Source organism: Strigops habroptila, chromosome 3 (genome assembly GCF_004027225.2).
Source record: "Strigops habroptila isolate Jane chromosome 3, bStrHab1.2.pri, whole genome shotgun sequence".
In the NCBI taxonomy this organism is placed as follows: Eukaryota; Metazoa; Chordata; class Aves; order Psittaciformes; family Psittacidae; genus Strigops; species Strigops habroptila.
The window spans coordinates 67,344,402-67,365,520 of record NC_044279.2 but is presented as its reverse complement, the minus strand read 5'-3'; the positions used below and the strand labels follow the sequence as shown (position 1 = coordinate 67,365,520).

The window sequence follows — 21,119 nt, the reverse complement described above, 5'->3', positions numbered from 1 at the left end:
GTTGAGCTGGCCCAGCTTCAGGGACACACAGCTGAAGCAGTTAGGCTGCCTAAAGCTTTCAAAACAGCTGCTCTTTACTTTGCATAGCACTGGAAACATACAGATCAAAGCAGTAGTTATCTCTGGTGTGGAAACTAAGGCAGGGAAATAGTTTCTTGAATATTGATTAAGATCATTCTATAGCTTTTTAATCAGGATCCACATGGCTTCTCTGCTGTTACCACAGGACATCCCTACCCCTCAAGACTATGTCCTTTCCCTTATCCTTTGTAGCCTATTTTATTTCTCACCTGATCCTGTTGCTATGCCAAGCCCATGAAAAGAAAAGGAATCCCCTACTTTTCTCTTTTCCACATGATATTACTAAAACTCTGTGGCTAAGGGCTGCAGAGTTTCCCTTTCACATGCTTGCTCCAGAACTGCATTAAGGAGCAATCAGGCAACCAGTGAGGAATGAGAAAGGGAAGATCAATAGGTAAAGGCAGTAATTCCTCATTCCAGTCAAACCACAGCAGGAATAACGTGTATGACTGCAGGCTTAATTATCCCTGTGCTCTCGAGGTGGGATTTCAGGGAGAGTGAGTATACCTGGCCTCTTTGGACTGCTGTAAATTCATTCCTGTAAATCCCAATCGTGCAGAAAAACTGGGTCAGCCTGGTTTTCTCCAAACGCATCAAACCAGCCTCTTATCCTGAGGTGCTCTCTCTAGAAAAAAATGCTGTCAAAATTCAATGGCTCTGTAGATACTGCTTCATCCAGAAGATAGGGACCCAGCTCTAAGAGCACACAAATGACTTCACCTCCAGTAAGGCATTCAGCAATGCAGCCGTACCCACCACCACATTTCATGTATGCATGTAGGCACATTCCCCTGATCATCTCTTTGCATGTTTGGCACTAAAAACTGTCACTTTATGCAATACTGAATCCATATGAATTTAAAATGAGCTTCTTCATGACTGCGTGTGTATACATACAATAAGACTTCAACATTCAGAACTTGTGGGAATGTCTGTGTCATTCATAAATTATGAACAAGGCTTCTTTAAGGCAGGGTAATTACCACAGGTATACAGCACTATGCAGAAATGTAATATTTACTTAGAAACGCCTCACTAAAATGTCAATATTATAAAGCCTACAGTAACTGATTAGGTTGCTTTGGATGAGAACTTTAGCAGATACCAAGCAACACAGCTTTTTTGATGCTGACAAAGGTAGTCCAGTTTACCAACTGTAAATTGTAACTATTTTTCTGCTGCTTTCTTGTCCTTTGTTGCATACATTACAGAGCATGATTACCTGCACATCTTATGAAGACTACCATAACAAAAAAAATCTCACAATGCAGTTCACTTTCATTCACAAGTCACTATAAATATTTATAGACAGGAAAAATAGGGATTTTTTTTTTTTTAAATTATGTTATTATGGCCAAAGTCAGGAAATTATGGCCAAACCAATCTATTGCAGAAGATACAAATCATATTTCAATTTGAAATGAATGATTACTACAAACTTTTACGCCCATGCTTTCTCAAAATACTTCGTACCTCTGTTAGAAACAAGATAAAAACCTGCCTACTTGGAATGACATAGATATGTGGGCAAAATTGAGACAGCCTGGGAAATCAAAAAGGCTTCCAGTGGAATTGAAAGGAAATACTGCAATTCACTTCAAATTGTTTTAAGCTTAATTTAGAAACTGTTTCATTTCAGCCAATTACATATGCAAGCTTAAATTCTACATTACAGCCAAAATTACTGTCATCACAAATATTTTACTGTTTGCAAGTAATTTACTGTTTGCAAGTAATTGTTGCAAACAGTAAGATTTTTACATTTGATTCCAGTTCTTGTCGACATTTATAAACTTATACAAATCACTGCACGTTGAGACAGAGAGGACAGGGAGTTGCTGTTTATTTGTTGTTGTTTGCTTTTGAGGGAAAGAGAAACAACTTTCTCCATTTTTTTCTCCCTTTGCTCCTGGAAGTCATGGTTCACAGACCCCACAGAAGATCTCAGTTTACAGACATGGTAGATACAAGCCTGTGCAGCTCAGTGGAGAGGATACACATTTTACAGTCTTGCTATTCCATGAATTTCTATCTACCCTCTTAATGTTATTTGTTCCTGTGGGATCAGAGACCTGCATACCTAGAAGTTTCATATTTAGATTACACGTATTACTGGATGAAGTTAAGAGGAAAAATAACAAGCCCAGCACATTTCATCAAACATATGGTTAAACAAATCTTTAGCAATGAGATCATACAAACAAGCCCAAATGAATGTGTGCTCATCTAACGCCTATATCCCAGGTTCTAGCTGGGATATAGTTCAGGAGGTCTTCCTCAAGTTTTTATAGCTAATTCTGCTGGGGACAATCCAGTGTGCAGCCTTCTCTGGTGAAACGCTCCTTTTATATATCTGATCTCTTGCTTTATTTTCCTTTATTTCATTTTTATGAAAGTGATGAGAGAATTCAAATGGAGAAGCAAAGATCCTCCATGGATTTCAATCACATGTACACCTGGAGTTTTGAAGCCAGTTTTAAGAACTCCTTTATTTAGACTCATAGCATGGTTGAGGGGTAAGGGACCTCTGGAGGTGGTCTTTTACAAGGGCAGGTAGTGACAGGACAAAAGGGATCAGCTTTAAACTGAAAGAAGGCAGATTTAGATAAGACACTAGGAAGAAATTCTCTACTGTGAGGGTGGTGAGGCACTGGAACAGGCTGTCCAGAGAAGCTGTGGCTGCCCCATCCCTGGCAGTGTTCAAGGCCAGGCTGGATGGGGCTTTGAGCAACCTGGTCTAGTGGAAGGTGTCCCTGCCCATGGCAGGGGGTTAGAACGAGATGATCTTTAAGGTACCTTTCAACCCAAACCATTCTAGGCTTCTAGTTCAACCCCCTGCTCAAGTATGGCCACCTAGAGCTCTTTACCCAAGACCATACACTTCTTAGCTAAATTAATGTTGCTTTAAAAGGCCTTGCTTCTACAAGCATCTTAAAGGAACCTTATATATTTGAGACTTTTTGGGGTACAGTGGATCTCTGAAGTATACATTTTATCCCTGTTTCCTTCTACAGCCAGTGGTTTTCAGACATAACCTGTAAAATAATTTTCATGAACTACATAACACAGAAGCTCCTTAGTTCCTCACCCCCATCTTGCACAACTTAAGATTAGACTTCTACAGTATTTTTGTAATAACTCACTACCTAGGTATTAGAGAAAAAGCCTAGCTATATAGTGTTTCTGGTGGTCCCTTTGTTCAAGTTATGTTGAACAGATGCTGAAAGATGTACTGCAACATACTGACAGGTGATTAACTTGGGGACTGATGTGCCTACATTTCTTTCTTATGTCAGAGTTAGCAATTTGGCTGGCAAACCATTTGTTCACTTGGAGGGAGTTTTAAAATATATTACCTCATTGTTTCAGCTGACATTTGCAAAAAAGCACAACTTCTAGATTAGCCGTGAGGACCAGATTCTGCTCTCATCTATTTCAGTGTAAGAAGCTGCCCAGTTTGTAAAAGCTGACACTTGCACTGCTGCCATTTTCATGCTACACTGCACTGGGGCAAAAGCTTTCTCACAGCCATCATAGAAGAAAATCTCCTTTCTGCAAACAGATCCCAAAACTGAAAATGAGAAAGGAATTAGGCTTTAAACTTCAGTAGGATGCATTTCAGCACGGAAGGTGACATGGTAGTTTAGTAACACCAATTTAGACCTAACTCCAGGGCATACAACAAGCAGCAAGTTTTAGCCTGTTTCTTATGGGCTCCTAAAGGCTCACCTTTTCTAATAACTTGAAATCTGTTGACTAATTATGACCATAAAGATATTCTATATTACGACCATAAAGATTGCAAAAGTAATTAATCTCTCCTACCAGCTCTGCAAACAGAAAAAAAAAAAAAAAAAGACAGCTGGTGTAGCTACCTTGATATTAAATTTACCAAAAGCAGCAAAAATACAAATTTCCCTTTTGAAAAAGTAATATGCAGATGGATTTACATCTCCTAAGAACGACAGAAAAAACAAACTACAAACTGCACTGCTGGGACACTGCTTCTGACTCAGAAGACAGAGCACTGCCCACTGAGTCACCAGTGCTCCCAGCCTGCGGCCAAGTCCTCCCATCAAAACACCTTATAGTTCTGGGAATGTCATCATGGCAGTCGCTGTTAGAGTTGTGTGACTTCACACTGCAAAGGACCAAATTCTTTGCTAGCATAATTCTGCTGATTTCATGCGAGGTATGGCAGCAGAGAATTCAGATCATAATTCACAGTGTTGTCATGGAGCCAAATATTTTTATTTTAAAAAAAAGATTAAAAAATACTTGTTGTGCCTGACTCTGCATACCTTCTAAGAACAGATAAAAACCACATTCCATATTAGTACCAGTGCCTTGGACCATAATATGATCTTTATAATAACAAGCAGGTCACCAGAAGAGGTTTTGGTCATATATAGTTTAAACCTACAAAACTGTAGTTAATTACTATGGTTACCACAGTAGAAATGTAACAGGAATTGAAAAAAAAAAAACCCAAACTTCAGAAATTACAGTCCCCCTCATTACCAAAAAAGGCTACCAAGGACACTTGCATTCTTGCATTGCTTACTGGTACTCTGAGCCCAGTACTCTAAAACTTCGAATTACGATGTGACATTCTCAGTCATACTCATCTTCACCATCATGTCACCATCTGTCAGCTTCCTGAAAAAGTCTGGCTTGCATTCATTAAAGAAATAGGCTTTTATTAGTAATAAAAAATTTGGGGGAATTATGTACCTTTTGGACACCTAACTTTAATCTTTTGTGTCATTAATGCCTTTTTTGGCAGAGTTCTGACAAAGGCTACAAAGAAGGTTGTAGAAGAAGTCTCTGAAGGCCTCTACAGTTCAGCTTCCTTTACATACGGGGAAGAAGATGGGCAGAAGGATCCTTCAGACCTTGACAAACCATGCTGATAGGAAGATCCATGTTATATTGTTCCTTACATTGTACTACCATCACTCATGTGTCCCTCCTGCAAAGGAAGTGAAGAACAGTTGCTGAAGGACTGTGACATGGCAAAGCAACCAAATGCCTTATCCTGCCTTTAGACCCCAGCTGCCACACGGGTAAAGGCAGGATTCAGAGTCATCACCATCTCAGAAACAACATCTGGAAACAAAAGCCTAGCTCTTGCAGCTGCAGCAGCTGGATCACTCTGATGGCAGTGCACTGGCAGTGCACAACAGAGCTAATTCTGTGCGCTCCATAGTGAATCAGGTGCAGCACAACAGGGGATCAGTGGTTTGCGTTGCATGATTATGCTTTTTTTGTCATTATTAAAAGTAGTGACAGTTGCAACCCACTCTTAGTGAGAAGAGTCTTTAACCAAACAAGGGTCCGTTGCATAAAAGTTGAATGCTGCAACGAAGGTTGCACAAACCAGTGAGCCATCCAGTGATTTAGTTTTGGGAATTTCCACCACTGCCTACACAAACGAAGCTAAAGGTTTGTGACAGCTGCTTGTGTTTCGATTATCTCTTTCAGGATCTTAAAGTTCAAAACCACATTCTAGAGAAGCAACTGGCAGAAGGAAATTATTTCTAACAGACCATCCACAGAAGAGCCCCATTATTATTATTAATTACTCATATTGCCATAGAACCTAATTGTCCCAGCCAAGAATAGAGGCTGAATGTGTTCATTCTATACAAACAGGAGGGCGAGGGCAGGCCTTGCACCACAGAGCTTGCCCTCTACCAACTCCCAGTCCAAGCTCCACATTAACCGTTACCACTTCTGCAAGAAGCCTGATTGAGTGCTCAACACCCCCTGTGAGATTTTAGGCAGCCTGAGTTCCCAAAGAACTGCAAAAGTCACACCTCACAGATTTAAATGAAGATTTCCACATATTCTTACTGTAAAGGGCATCCCACATGCTGGAGCTCAATACAGGAAAGCTTGTCATTAACTTTCCCCCATGCAGCAATAGGAACAAGGGGTACTTTGTGGGGTGAGGCTACCCGGCGACAGCAGGCAACAAGAAGCGAGATGCATTCTTTGCAGGGAGAGGCGGCTGGAATTTGGTCTCCCCCCGTAATGAACAACCAGATTTGGAGAAAAAGCGAAGAGAAATGAGACATTTCAACCAGCTGTAGGGATTATTAAATGCTGATGTGAAAATCTCAGTCATGGAAGAGAAGAGTCATGATTGGGAAAGGGATAAGTGGGAAGGAGTAGGAAGACTGGAATGGCAGCCAGGAGCAGCCAGCTTCCAGAGGGGGAGAGGGCAGAGCAGAAAGGGCAGCTGAGGGTGAGAGATGGCAGTGTGCTCTGGGATCCCAGGTACTTTCCACATGCTCTGCGATCACCAGAATATGTGGAATAGGGACCCCAAAAGGATGGTAGGTTGAAGGGGGCAGTTGCACAGCAGGCAGGATGCAGGTGAAGAGCAATTGATGGTCTCTAATGACAAGGGCTTTGCCACTGAAATGCTGCCAAATAATGAATTAAGAAACAGAAGAGGTTTCCATAATCATTTTCCCTTAAGTTTTGACTGTGCTACAGTAGAAAACCTACCAGCAATACCATTCCTAAATGACCTGCCTGGTCACACTGGCACCTGTGGGAGATGCTGCCAGTGCACACACTGGTCAGTGAGTACAGGGCAGTTGATTGCTTTGGCTTTCTGCTTGACCAGCTTTTTAAAATGAAAGGATCTTTGGAAGATAAGTGATTGGACTAGATCGGAGAAAAATCTGTTTTCTTGTGATTTAACTACAGATTTCCCATGAAATTATGCCTGAACTGCCAATTTCTCCACAGCTTCTGCGCCTCTATTACTCGTCTGTAAATTTCCCTTATTATTCCTTAACATCAAATCCCTGACAAGTTTGTCTATTTCCACTGTAAAATCTCTAATCTTCTATTTTTATGCCTGAAACTCATTGTGCCAGGCATCGCAGAATCCCCAGGTGCTACTGTCATGCAATATATAACAATTTATCCCACCCTGCTGAGATCTAGTAGGCAAAACAGCAGCTCATGAAACAAGCAGCATTTCGATTTTTCAGACTGTTTCTGCTTTGACTGAGTGCGGTCTGTTCTTCCACAGTGTAATAAAGAACTAGGCCTGTTTACTAATGAAATTACTTGTTAATAACTACAAACTGTTTTATGCTGCTGCTTTCATTACTACTATATACATGTGACACCTGTCAGACACTCCAGTGAATTTTATTTCACCACAGGCTCTTCCTGCTAAAGACCCCAACCAATGTCAATGACTGTTGAGGCTGGATGCAATACCCATCCCTCTGGCAGCAGCCAAGGTCATGCTGACTCACTCCCTCTGGCCTTTCCTGCGCATCCATACAGTGCCAGCGTTCTGGTAAGTGCTCGACTACTCATAACACTGTCACTTGCAAAGCTACAATTCCTTTCTCCACAGACAGCACAAAGCACTGAAATGCAAGCTTCTAAAAATGGTGCTTATCAGATTTTGGACTCCTTTTCAAGCAGTAGATTACTTTCTGCTAAAAAAATAAGTGATAAAAGACTTGAAACAGAGGCCTCTCACTCTTAAACAGATTGCTTCCCTAAAGAAACAGCTAAGCTGAGGAACCTGACAGGAGAAGAGTCTCTGCCACAGGGTTCTGGAGCAGAATTCAGGATCCCCTTTTCCAGACCCACTTCTTCAGAGTGGAATAATCAACAAGCAGATTGTTGGTTAGGCAACAGCAAGAAAGCAGCAACTATCAGTACCCAGCCCAGTGTCAGCCATTGATGCCTAACTCAAGTTCTCATGGCTAAAGAAACCAGAAGCCACATTTCAAGAAGAATCTTGCAAATAAGAGATCTTCACAGAATAAAATATGTGCACAGCATGGTCTTTAACTGCAACATTTCCTGTTATACCCAGGGAAAGGGTTAGTTATACCCAAAGAAGGCTTATATGCTCATTTTAGATTTGTCTTCTGATCAGTCTAATGTGCTGCAAAAGCAAATTCAACAGCCATAAGACATAGGCGTGACTCCAAATGTCTCTAATGTCAGCCCAAGGAGCACTGAGCAAAGTACTTTTCAACCACCAAGTGCTAAAGCTATACTTAAGGCATCATGCATTTTCTATTCTTGAACAAATATCTCTCCACAAGTAAGAAGATAGAAAATACTTGAAATCACAAATCATGAAACAGCATAAATAGATTACAGTAAAATTTTTTGAAGCCAGAAGCCTAAACGTGTATCCCAAAATGTACATATAGTCACCCAGACAAGTGTGATCTGTAATTTCGAAGTTTGTGGGCAAAAAGAAGTCATATAGGTTTCAATACAAGGTTGCTCAGCCTGCTTATTAAAGCAAACCCAATGTTTTCCATGATAACTAAAATACAGACTTTAGGGTCCAAATATCATTTTAATATGGATTAAAATTAATAAAAATCCATATTAACATGGATTAATAATAAAATTAATATGGATTAAAAGCTCAGTATTTTAGGAATAATAAACATCTAAGCACACATAATGTCATTGTAACTTCAAATTCAGCACATATGGAAAAAATGTTATCACTCAACTGTGTTCTTTCAGATTTGCTACTATTTTTACACAGCTGAGCTTACAGCATCTTAAGTGAAAGTTTTGTTATTATCAGATGGCAACCATCAGCCCTTAGCTGGCAGAAAAAATAACAACTTACCTAATACCCAAGAAATGGAATTACCTAATGCCCAAAGTAATGCACTCCTAACAGATGTCATGTGCCTCCATCTCCCATACTGGTATAAATAGACAATTATATTCCATCTAACTACTGTTTCTCTTATATATAGCTGTATATCATACACTTTATTTTACAAAGGAGTCCTTGTTACCATACCCTTACATTTTACTTAAAAATTTGTCACCAAGGACCCAGATTTATGACTGAGATTTTATGGATTAGTAATTGATCTAGTGCACATTTTTAGCTTACTGCAGATGGAAGATACATGTCAGTTGAAAACTCTTTCCCCCACGTTTCTGCTGGGTTTTATGTTTGTTGTTCTGGTTTTGTTGTTTGTTTTTTTTTTTTTTCTCTTGCCCTTATACATTTGGGACTAGCCAAATGCATGCACATGATCAGTTACTGAAGTTCAGCAGAGTTATGAAAATTCATCAACCTGCAAGAACAAGATCACATGTTTGAGATCCAGTAATTATAGTTACGTCAGTTCTCCATTTTTCGGTGGGAAGAAATCTGAATTCTCAGTTTATAATAGATTTTATCACTTACATCTTGATGACAGTGCTGTTTGCCAGCAGGTGATGGGCAGAGACTCAACAATTAAATCATAGCCCTGCTTTATCTTTTACTTACCCATGTAGCCAGGTCTTCAAGTCATACCTGCTGTAGATGATCCTGAGGCATAATCCTGAATATATGGTGTATTGTTAGAGATAGCACTCTTCACATGAGGTGCTTAAATGAAACCTTTCCTAACTGTTTGTAGGTGGAAATCACATGCAGTTATCACAGAAAGAAAGGACTGAAGGCAAATGTTGCCCTCAACTAAACTTGGATGAGCTCTGCATGTTTGCCATTGCTGTGCAAACACCTGGAATTATCCAGACCAATGCAACCTTTTAATGCTTTGTAAAAACTCCGTGAGGTATTCAGGGTATGAGAAAAACTTCTCCCACTCACATTAAAAAAAAAAAAAACAAAAAAAAAAAACAAACCAACTTGTCTTTATTAATACTATGAATTGTACGAGTTACAAGCTATTGCGAGCACATTTTTAATAAGAGGAATCACAGACTCAAGTTGGACAACAGTTGTATCCTGGAGTAGCAATCAAATTGAGAACTAGAGGTTATGCCTGCACAGACAGTTTAACACAGTTGTGAACTCTCCATGTCCCCCCGTACCAAATGCTCTAGCTCTCCTAAGCCTTGAATCCCAGAAAAGTTGAGAGCTCTGTCTTGCTGATAACACGGGGCCAGGATTCAGTGCACTTTGACATCCTGCATCTTGCCATGTGGATCTGAGTAGACAAGACTCCAGTCCTAAGCAAGATTAAATCCAAATCATGCTGTGTCCATGTTTGGCCAACAGCCAAGCTTTTATAAATGAATTATTTCACCAAGCCACCTGTTCCCTTTGCTTGACCCAAATTCTTACTGTTATTCTTAGAGGCTCGCTGATCCTTTCCCCTCTTCCTATCTGAGCTTTACAAAGATGGACAAGGAGCCTGTTATCCTTCTCTAAGCATCCAAAACAGAAGTTAAAATTGCAGCTGTTAACAACCTCCAGCTTCCCTCCATGGATGTAGCCATTATTCAGCAATGACAAAGAGCAATTCACAGTTCATTCGCAGTACACAAACTTTTAAATCCATCCAGAGTGACTAGGGAAACCAAGGAAAAAGGCTGTATGGTGTGGATAAACTTCCCAGAGTTGCATACCTAACTTGCGGCATTGCCCCTGCTAACCATGTGTCTCCTGTGCACTCTGAGAGATCACAAAATTAAACAAACACAGATGAAAAAAGAACAGCAAAGAAAGATGGAGTTTATATAATTTAGTTGAAATGTCCCCAGAAGTGATTGACTGAAGCGAATGGTGACCAACCCTGGTAACTGAGGACATCTTTTATGCTTTTTGGTTAAGCACAGTACTGCATATATTACTGCTAGCACTGGAAAACTACTTGCTGTGTAGTGGCTTTAACACATCTATACAGTGTAGAGGCAAATTAGGTGTGATTCAGGAGGGTGAGAGCAATGGATACAGTATGGCAGGACTATGTGGGCAATGGGCCCCACTCCTGGCACTGATCACAAGGGCTGAGTGCATTACCTAACCTCAGTGGGCATCAATTTTCCTGTCTGGGGTTAAATAAATAAACAACCCCAGAAACCATACAATAATAATAACTTTTTTAAAGGCTGATTTTTTTGCAAATCCTTATGAAAAGGTATCTTATTCCTGTGCACTCACACAGCCAACCCAATGTTAAAGCTGCCTTAAAAGTGATCTTTTCAAGGATTATTTTAATGGCGAGGCTGCTACAAAGCAGAACTGACAAATCCTCTGCTCTTTCATTTTCGGCCTATGCTAAAACAACATTTCTAAGTATTTCTAAGATTCCCTCATGTCATTGCAATATATGAGCATGGTATGGAAGACTAGTCTGCCACAAATGGTTAGATTTCTTACATTCACACAATGACAAAAAGGGTCTTTAATATAAAAAATTCAGCTCCATGTCTTACAGAGCAGCAAATCAACACTAATTAAGATGTAGGGAAAAGATTGAAAAAAAAAGAAGATTTAAAAGTACATAAATCATGAGCAGGAGACGAATGCTGTGCAAGAATGAGAGGCAGAAAATGATGGGCTGCAGACAGAGAAGGAACCACAAGAGAGATGCAAAAAACAGGAGTGGACCAATTTCACTCTTGGTGAAAGCCATTGAGTGCTAATAGTTTTCACAGGTCTGTCCCAAAACCACAGATTTAGGACAGTGGCCTGCTTTTCTTTTAAGTTAATTAAATTTTGATAGTGAAAGAAATTCAGAAACACAAATCTTATAATCCCAAAGTTATTTTTAATGTTACCCTCTGCAGAGAAGTAGAGTCCCCTTTAAAACACTAATCTGCAATCCATCTTAATTTCTACCTGCTTGCTTCAGCTTTAGGCACCTGCCCTTGCTGAGATGCATTTTTCACCTTCTAACTAGCCGTAACTACTTCCATCTGTAGCTGATCTGTACTCATGGACCACTTTCACAGTACAGTATGAAAAATTGGTGGTTTCTCCTCATAGTCATCTGCTGCTAGTGATGCAAGTGGGTAAAGCGACAAAGGGCACATTCATGTCTCTACATGACATATCAATTCCTCTAAATTAAGAAAATAGCCTCCCCCATAAATAGAGTGTTGTTGAGTTCACAAGGAAATGAGGAAAGAAGAGGGCTATGAAAGTCATGCCACAAATGTAAGACAGTTCAGCAGAAATGAATGCATGCTTTTCAGCCTCTGCCATTATAAATTAAAATCATCCCAATGAAAAAAAAAATGTACAGTACAGAATCATATTGAATTAAACATTACCCCCTCAGGTATCCGATAAATATGGAAGGGAAATCCATAGCAAAGGCAACTGTGCAGCAAAGCCCTACAATGTAGCAGAGCCATGAGGGATGCAGGAACAAGTGATGAATCACATTTTATTCCCGTTGTCCATATGCTAAATGCAACACCAATGCAATAACAGAGAAAATGAGGTGCTGAAGAATGAGCTCATTTGAGCTCATTTGAAAAACTGAGAGGTTGTTCAAAAAGAAAGCTCTTTTTCTAGAAGCCCTCAATACAGCCAGAAAAACATATGATCTTGCATGTATATTTTTCTCCAATTCCATAAGGTATACAAAAGTTGCCCAGGTGCAAATTTACACTGTCCATCTGACTTTGAGAAAGCTCATTATACCATGATGAATGTTCACAAATTACTGGTTTATGCCAAATCTTATTTTCTCCACCATCGTTTTGCCCCTAGTTGCACTTTCAATAAAGCCAGGTGTTCGATCTGGCTGCTGTTGTGCATACAGACTGCACGTACACCCCTAAGAAAGAAAATTCACAATGCAACACAGAAGGAAAGGAAAAACATTTCACCTAAAGGAAGGTGAAAAGATGGTAGCAAAGTATTTTTTAATCCATTCCAAAAGGACTAATTCCAAACAGATGTGGACCTTTAGATTAAAATCTCTCCAGTGAACCTTAATTTTACATTCTTGACTCTTAGACAGGAAGTACTTCACAGTAATAATGCCTGTCTCACACATTAACACCTCAATCAGTTATTTTAGATTTGGTACTAATCCAATATTTTCTAGAAAACCTATGGAAAAATAACATTTTCATGACATAGAATCCAGTTGCCACTTCCAGTTAGCTCTGAGGAGTTCAACCCAGATGACTGATTCAATCAGAATCCCTCAGATTAGAGAGGGATTTCTTAGGTGAAGGAGTGAAATTAAGAAAATAATTTAACTATTGGGAGAAAACAAATTGAACTTTATTTAGATTTATTTGAGGAGTATGTGAGTCCCCAGTGTTTAAAGCTGACTATCATTGTTTAAGGGTTGGCTGCTGTTGGAGGACTAAAATCACGTTTATCTGTACTTGCTCATAAGGATACAATGCAATTACTGGAAGGTTCATCTACATATTTCTTTGCATGCTGCCAAAGCTCCAACAATAGCTCTAATTTCCCCTAAGATGATTTCAGCTGCTTATGTTTTCTGTAGGCTAACGCACAGGATTCATTTCCTCTTAGAGGAAGCAATCCTGCTGTAATTTGATGAGCATCTCTTAACATCAGTACTTGTTTAAGCAGCTCATCCCGTCCCCCTTTCCTCAGCATTCATTCCTACCATCATACTGACTTTTTGGCAATACAGGTACATGTGGTTACATGATCTGGTTCAATCTGGGTTACAGATAGCATACACCCCCTCCTCAGTTATTTTTAACTTAGGTCAGTTTCCTACCCTGGTGTGACAGTATAAACAGTTGCACAGCTGAGAGCCAGAACAGGGGCAGAATGACAAAGGGAGATGCAGGGTTGTCTTGCTGAGAGATGTGCACATCAAACTATACCCTTAGTAACCCCAGGTCAATGCAGGCTTAATGACAAGGAAGACAAAATGAAATTTAAGCCTGAAGTGATGCTATGGCTCAGCTAATAGTCACTGTTTCCAGGCACCATGCTGTTATGTATTGGTTAACTCACCGCAAGCTGCTACGGGAATTTCACTAGGCACAGTGGGCACCCTCAGAGACCTTGCATTGTTCGAGGTCCCTTGCAATCTTCCTCCTTTCTTCTCTAGTCCAAACTCCTACTCACAGCAGTCAGCTCTGAGCTCAGACCACTTACTTAGGGCTGTATCCAGTTGGGGCTTGAAAACCCCCATGGAAGGAGACTGCACAGCCTCTGTGTGTGGCACTGCCCGTGCTCAGGGGGAAGCACCTCTACCTGAAATTCAGTCTAGTTTCAACTTATGTCAGTTGTCTCTTGTCTTACCACCATTCACCACCGTGAAGAGCCTGTCTTCTCAATAGCCAACTTGCATGTATGAGCTGGCTGCTGCTGGGTCCCCCACAGCTTTTTTTATTTCTAGGCTGAACAAGCTCAGCCCCCTTAGCCTCTCCTCAGCGCTGGTGCTTCAGCTCTTGACCATCTTGGTGGTCCTTTGCTGAACTCGGTCCAGTTTATTCACAACTTTCTTGCAGCAGGGGAGCCCAAAACTGGATGCTGTTTTCTAGATGGGGTCTAACAAGTATCAATTTGAAAGTGATAATCATTTCTCTCAACCTGCAAGCTATGCTTCTGCTAAAAACAGTCCAGGATGCTGTTAGCCTTCTCAATGTCAGGGCACACTGCTGGTCCATGCTCAGCTTGCTGTCCTCCAGCATCCCCAAATCCATTGCCATAGACCTGATCCCCAGCCAGCCAGTTCCCAGCCTGTCACAACTGAATGAAAGCCTTGCAAGGTGCTGCTTGCTTTTGCTAAGGCATTCCTTATAAGAGCACCCCCCAAAATTAATTGCTCTTCCATTAGTAGTGTATGCCTTAGAGACAGAGGTAGTGTTGGGTGGGCTCTGGAGGAGACAATGCTGCAAAGAGCATCTGAGTACTGTCCCTCCAGGTCTGCAGCTCACTCACCCTTGCCCTTTCCTCATCTTCGAGCTGGGTGCTAGGCAGCAGGGCCTTTCTGAGTGACACAACGTGAACAGACACCAAGGACAAACTGTTGAGATAAGGTCAATCTGAAAATGTTCAGCCTCATCTGGCACAAGCCCACAGATGCTGTCACTGGAAGGAGGTGTAAAGATATACTGACTTGGCATCAGCTCACAGCTCCCAAGTTATATATTTGGGACACATTCAGGTTTGGTGAGAATTCAGAACATCTCATTGGGATTTAGGAGCTGCTCACACTTCTCTAAGCATCCTGTGATGCAGACAGGTGTGTAGAGCAATCCTCATTTAACAAGGCTGTATTGGGATAGGGAGTCTTTCCCTCTTCTGTCATTTTTGGGTCCAGAGAAGTCCCACCAACTGTACACGTCAAAGATGGAAGAGCCAGAGGTGGCTCCAGTAGCAGACGTGCAAGAGGCTTTGGAGGACAGTGGGGGAGCTGGAGGGGTAGCAACACGTCAGAAGAGTGGGAAAATGGAGCTTGAGTCACCTGCATTAAAGTAGTGCAGGGAAGAGCAGAACAGAAAAGAAGCTGCCAGAGAGACCTTCAGCTCTGTTCCTCAAAAACTCTTTTCAGTCACAGAGCAAGAAATGTTTGTGGAAGGCCTATTAATAAACTAAGTACTTCATAATCATTGATCATAATCATTGATTCACAACATCTTTGTGAGATAAAGAACACAAGAAATTTTGACCTGCCAAGGATTGGGCTGCTCACCAATAACCTGGTTTCCAATAATTTACCAAAGATAATTGCATTTAAATAAAGCAAACACCAAAGTGCATCTTCAACCTGGAAATCAGATAGGCAGCTCAATATGCATTTCAGTGGAACAGTTTGTCTCCATAGAATGCAACATATAAAAGCCAAGAAGCCAAGTGGGATATTGCCTAAATTAGTCAGTCAGAAAGAGACTCAAAGACAGGGACTTGAGGATCTACTCAGCTGCTAATGTTCATGGTTTGATTCCGAAAGAGAAATATCTGCTTAGAATTTTCCAGGCCCAACTGTCTGGTGGAGTTGGATACCTAAGCCGCCTTCCATGCCCATTTTGTTATTACTGGATGTGACTGATATTTCTCCCCTTTAATAATATTACAGGCCACCAGTGCACGGGAATTAGTCACAGAACAGTTGAGGTTGGAAGAGACCTCTTGAGATCATCTCATCCATCCCCCTGCTCAAGCAGGGACAGCCACAGCAGATAGCCCAGGCAAGATCAATATGAAGCCATTTCACACTTCATTAAAAGAATGAAAACAACAAACATTATCCTTACAGCAAATGCAATGTGACCATGTAAGACCAGATACTAAAACTGCTGGAAAATGTTTTTCACAAAATATGCTAGTGATTAAACTCCCAATTCAGCAAGACAGTGAAAACAGGCAACCTTCAATCCCATGACTAGTAGCAATGAGTCTTATTTTCTGCATTCTTACGAACTCCAGGTTAAAAGGCACATCTGCTAGAGTAACTTTCTGAACAAAGGCCCCAAAACCATAGTGTTTTTACTAACAGCCCAAAATTCCACTAGTTCGAGATGTAATTAAACAAAACACAGACACATCATTTACAGGCTGAATAAAAATAAAAATAAAGAAAAAATAAATAAATAAAAAGCTTTTAAAGTAACAATGTTTTGTTTAACACTACAATCTTGCCTAGCATCAGGACCACAAGTACTCCATCTCGTAACACTGAGTGCTGTTAAAGCCAACACAAGAGAGTTTACCTTTTCACATTCCTACCATTCAGTTCATTTTCGAAAACGTAAGGTTCGTAGCTGATAGATGTATCGTGTCTTTCCTGGACAGCTTACATGCGTAATAACTGCTCTAATTTGGAAGAAGTAGTCCTTCTTAGGTCACTGATTAAAACTTCAAAGTTTTTGTAATGTAAATCAATCTCATGGCCCAAAACATCAAAGTCTTAGTCTAAAGCAGAGTCCTCCAAATACAGCACAAGAAACATCAGAGATTACTGAAACAATTCATATTGCAAGGTGGATACCACATATCCTGTATACAAGTATTAATATTTAATGTAATGTATTGCAATTTGCTTTTGCTTCAACATCCTATAATGGTCTTACTTTCCCATCCCATTCTCCAGCAGTGGAAATTATTGTATAGTCGAGGCTCTGTATTGCAACCTATATGAAAAAGGCCCCGCTGAAGTTCACTGGAGTTTTGAACTGCCAAGGAGCATGGGAAAAGACTTCAAATCCTCGACTGCTAAGCCATGACTGAGTACTTAAAGATGGGCAGCTCTGTTTGCTGAGCAATAAATACAATGAGCTCCTAACAACAGAACACAAGAATTTAATAATGAAACAGTTGCAAAATGAAGACTTGCCTCAATAAAATTCTACCCCAGTAATTGAATCTGTTCAGAGAAGGTCCGCAGGTGATGTAACAGTCCTAAGAATAATCCTGCCCACACTCTTGCACCTACTATTCCTCATGAATGGATAAACTATTTGTTTCAGTGCAAACCTGAGGTCTAATTTCTATACTTCAGTACGTCTTCAGAGAGGCCGCAGATATAGTGAGGTAAGAGCAGAAGTACAGATCCCTGCTGACATACTGGGAGTCTTACTAGCTCCCTTTAGTCAGTCATGGCGTTTTGACATCCCACCATGCATACCTCACCCAGGCCATCGTCCAGCACATCCTCTGCAGGGCCTGATGGAGAAGGTACACAAAGAAGGTACACAAAGACACTCCTCCACCCATCTTGGACAGAGCCTTCATTAAAAAAAAGCTGTCTTTGGACTTCTGCCACTTTGTGTGCTTTCAGATAGAACTCTACATCCCCAAAAGCTACATCCCCAAGTCTCCACTACACTGTTTGCCCAAACTACCTGAAATCTGCCTCTCCAGTGTTGTCAGAGGCAGCATTTGCTTATGTCTCACAGCGATGAGTCTGATCTGTGCTCGGGGAACAGTCATAATGCAAACAGGTAACTGAGAAGCTAGAAGACTACAGCAACTGGAAGCGATATGAGCAAATTCTCCTTCGCAGGGCTGCATGTGCAATAAGAATCAATGTGGTTTCTCCTACAGAGGTTAGAAGCAAGGAAAAAATCTCTTGCAGCTAGGTGGGGGACGGAAACATCCTACCTGCAGCTAAGGAAAGCACTGGAATTGAGAGCCCCAGGCCTGGACTGGAAACTGGAAAGGCTCCACTCTTTCTTGGCATCAGGCAAGCTACAGGATTTCTCCTCTTCCTCTCTCCATGGATATCCTCAGTGTTCATGCTGTGGTTGGCACAGCATGAAGGCACAGCCCCACAGGAGACATTCTGGGCTGCAGACCATGCAATCCCATTGACTTTCACAGGAGGTAAACAGAAAGAGAATTTGTGCCCATCTTTGATTTCAGTTAATCGTGTTGACTAATCCTCTAGCTTAATAATGTCAACTCAATCCCTTGCCTTATCTCTTCTATCTGGGGCCATTTACACCCATGTGCCATCCTGGTTTCTGATCTTCAGAAGAAGTAATCTTTTGTACATTATATGATGGGAAAACAGCTAACTGCAAATCTGCTTATCTCTTTCCTTTTTTTTTTCTCCCCTTGAAATTCCATTGCACATTTCTCCCTTAATTCTGTTCCCTTATTACTGCCAGGTCATTTCAAATAGCACTGCCTTCCTGCCAGTGCAAGTTATGTATCTCTATCCCTCAACCTGTGGTCTCAAAGTCCTGAGCCTACCACATAGCCTCAGGGGGGTGGGGAGGCAGAGATCAAGTTTAAGGAGATCAATAGGGTTTTTTCTGAAAAACAGCTTTATTCTTCTTATTGAACATAGATTTTTTTTTTTTTTCCAACTCTTCTGGACACTGAACCAAGTCTGTGGCATAACTCATTTACCTGCAAGTAAAACGAAACCTTTATTTTATTAAAAATATTCCTCAAAGTGCATTGGTTAGTATTCTAAAGAATGTACTCGTATATACCCTAGGTTTATTAAGTGGCTTCCCTCAATATGGAATATGTTCATGATTTCTAACTGAACAGAATTTCTGCACATTATAGATAGCAATACATTTTTGTAGAACAAAAAGATACCTTTTGAATTTGGGATACTATATGTTTGATACTTTATCTTCTCTTTACAAAGTATGTAATTGGTTACATTCTAAGATAGAATTAAAACACCATAAAATGTAGAGATACGAGCGCTGCATATGTGTGTACCTCTTCTGCAGCTCTCATGTATGTGCATTGTATCGATCTCAAGTTACTTCCCTCCACGAAGAACATAGTAAGAGTGATGATTTTTCAGAGTCATGTTTAGTGAAGCTGAAAGGTAAGATGTAGCACTCACCTGCTTCATACATTGGATGTTACAAAAACACATTTGAAAGATAAACCAGAAACACGGCTCCAATCAAATATTTCACCCTTTCAGCATGACGCAGAAGTTTAATTTCCACTGATGGGGGGTGACCTCGGGACTATTGTATGGCTACTTCCCCTCCTCTCAATGGCAGCAATTCCCCTCACTGGCAGAATAAAGCAAGTCTATAAATAACTTCAGAATGAAATGTCTCTCTCCTCACACACTGCAGACAACTGTTTACATAGAGCCGGAGTCCTTACATGTTAGGTTTGCTCAGCTCTCATCCTATGGGCTGTTTAATTTCCTCCTCCTAAAAACAAAAGCCTTGGACGATGCAGGTATGACTGAAGGCCCCCTCCACTGCTGCAAACGCCTGTCACCAGAAGTTGGGACGGCTTCCTAGGAAATTTCCCAGGGCAGGGGGTTGCAGTCTTGTGTAACCCGTCTTTAGGTCCCTGCTGATCCCGAGCCCCGGGAAACCCCTCCTCCCTACCCCACGCATCCCGCAGCCTCTCCAGGGCCCGGGCGCCGTTGCTCGCCCACCTTCATGGGGCTGCGGGCACGGACACGCGTGGGGCGCTCCCCGCACTTCCCTGCACCCGGCAGCAAGGCTCGGGGCAGCAGGGAGAGACAAAAGCCTGGGCTCGCTCACCTCCTTCAGCTGCTCCAGCTCCTGCTTGAGGCCGTCATACTCCGCCTCCAGCTCGTCGTACTGCTGCTTGAGGGTGAGCTTCTCCTCCAGCACCACCAGCCCATACTCCGCCGCCTGGATCTTCTCATGGGTCGTCTCGGAGAGCTCCCGAGTCAGCCGCTCGATCTCGCTCTTGTAATGGTCCGCGCCCTGCAGCACCTCCTCCGCAGCCATAGCCCCGCCGGCACTGCCGCGCCGCCGAGGCAGCCGGGGGGCGGGCGCGGCCGAGGGGCGGCACCGGCACCGGCACCGCCGGCCTGGGGATGGAGGAGATGAGGATGTAGATGGGGGCCGGGCCGCCTGCGGCAGCCGGCGCCGAGCGCGGGGAAGGGCCGCCCCGCCGCAGCCGCGCCCCCCCCTTCCGCCGCCCCGGAGGCGGCGAGGCCGCACTCGCCTCCCCCCGGCCCTACAGCTGCCCCGGGCTGCCTGGGCCGGCCGGGCGGGAGAGCCGCCGCTGCCCCCGGAGGCGGCGGCGCGCTGGAGGCCGGGGCGGCGAGTGCGGCGGCTGGTGGGGAGATGCTGGTGCTGGCGCCCGCCTCCTCCCAGGGAGCCGGCACCTCCGCCTCCCTTCCACACGGTCCCTCCCTCCACTGCGCTCTTTAAGACGACAGCGTCCTCAGGTTTGGCATTCCCCGCCGGGGGAGAGGGGGAACAGCATTGGACTGCGGACAGAGGCACCCGGAGCAGTGGGTGCAGGCAGCGCACCTCTCACTGAGGTGTCATGGCCTGGGTCCCTTTCTCCTGAGCCCCGGGTAGAGGAGCTGGGCTGGCAGCCCCGATGCGGTTTTAGCGGCTCTCGGTTTTTCTCAGCGTGTTGTAGCGGTGGCCGCGATAGCGGCCGCGCTGGTAAAAATAGGGAGATGCAGCCCAGTGAACTGCGGGAGGACAGCCTCAAGTATTCCCCTGCCATTTCGGGAAACTGGGAAGCAAGAGCTATCCGCTCCCTTCCCTGTCCCCGGTGGATGCACGTGGGAATGGGCAAGGAAACCTGGGTGTGAAACAGCAGCGGGATGGGGGCATTGAGCTAAGGCCACACTTCCATAAGAGTTAGTGCAAGATCTCTGCGCCACTGATTAGACAGCAGGACACAACTGATTCAGGTCAGATGCGGCCACACCATTGTTTCTCTGTCAAATTCACTGGAGGACCTGATGCATAGATTAGGTCAGTTTTATGGTGGCTGCAGAAAGACAGATGCTACTCGTCCAGCATAAAATTAGAGCAGTGCAGACAGACAGTAACTGATCCCGTACAAAGCCTGCCACTAAAAAGTTAACACACTGGATTAGGAGCATTTTACGTAT

At 42.6% G+C, this 21,119-nt stretch overlaps 1 protein-coding gene across 8 annotated transcripts in view; it reads right to left on the bottom strand.

Annotated features, from left to right (window-relative positions):
* Nucleotides 1–20,646, bottom strand: part of BICD1 (BICD cargo adaptor 1) — a 173,936-nt gene extending 153,290 nt beyond the window's left edge. For all 8 annotated transcript variants that reach the window (XM_030481151.1, XM_030481142.1, XM_030481143.1 and 5 more), the window contains exon 1: nt 19,777–20,646. In XM_030481151.1, coding sequence (XP_030337011.1) covers nt 19,777–19,989 — 213 coding nt within the window. In that variant the 5' untranslated portion in view covers nt 19,990–20,646. The remainder of the gene's footprint in view (nt 1–19,776) is intronic.
* Nucleotides 20,647–21,119: the final 473 nt, after the last annotated feature.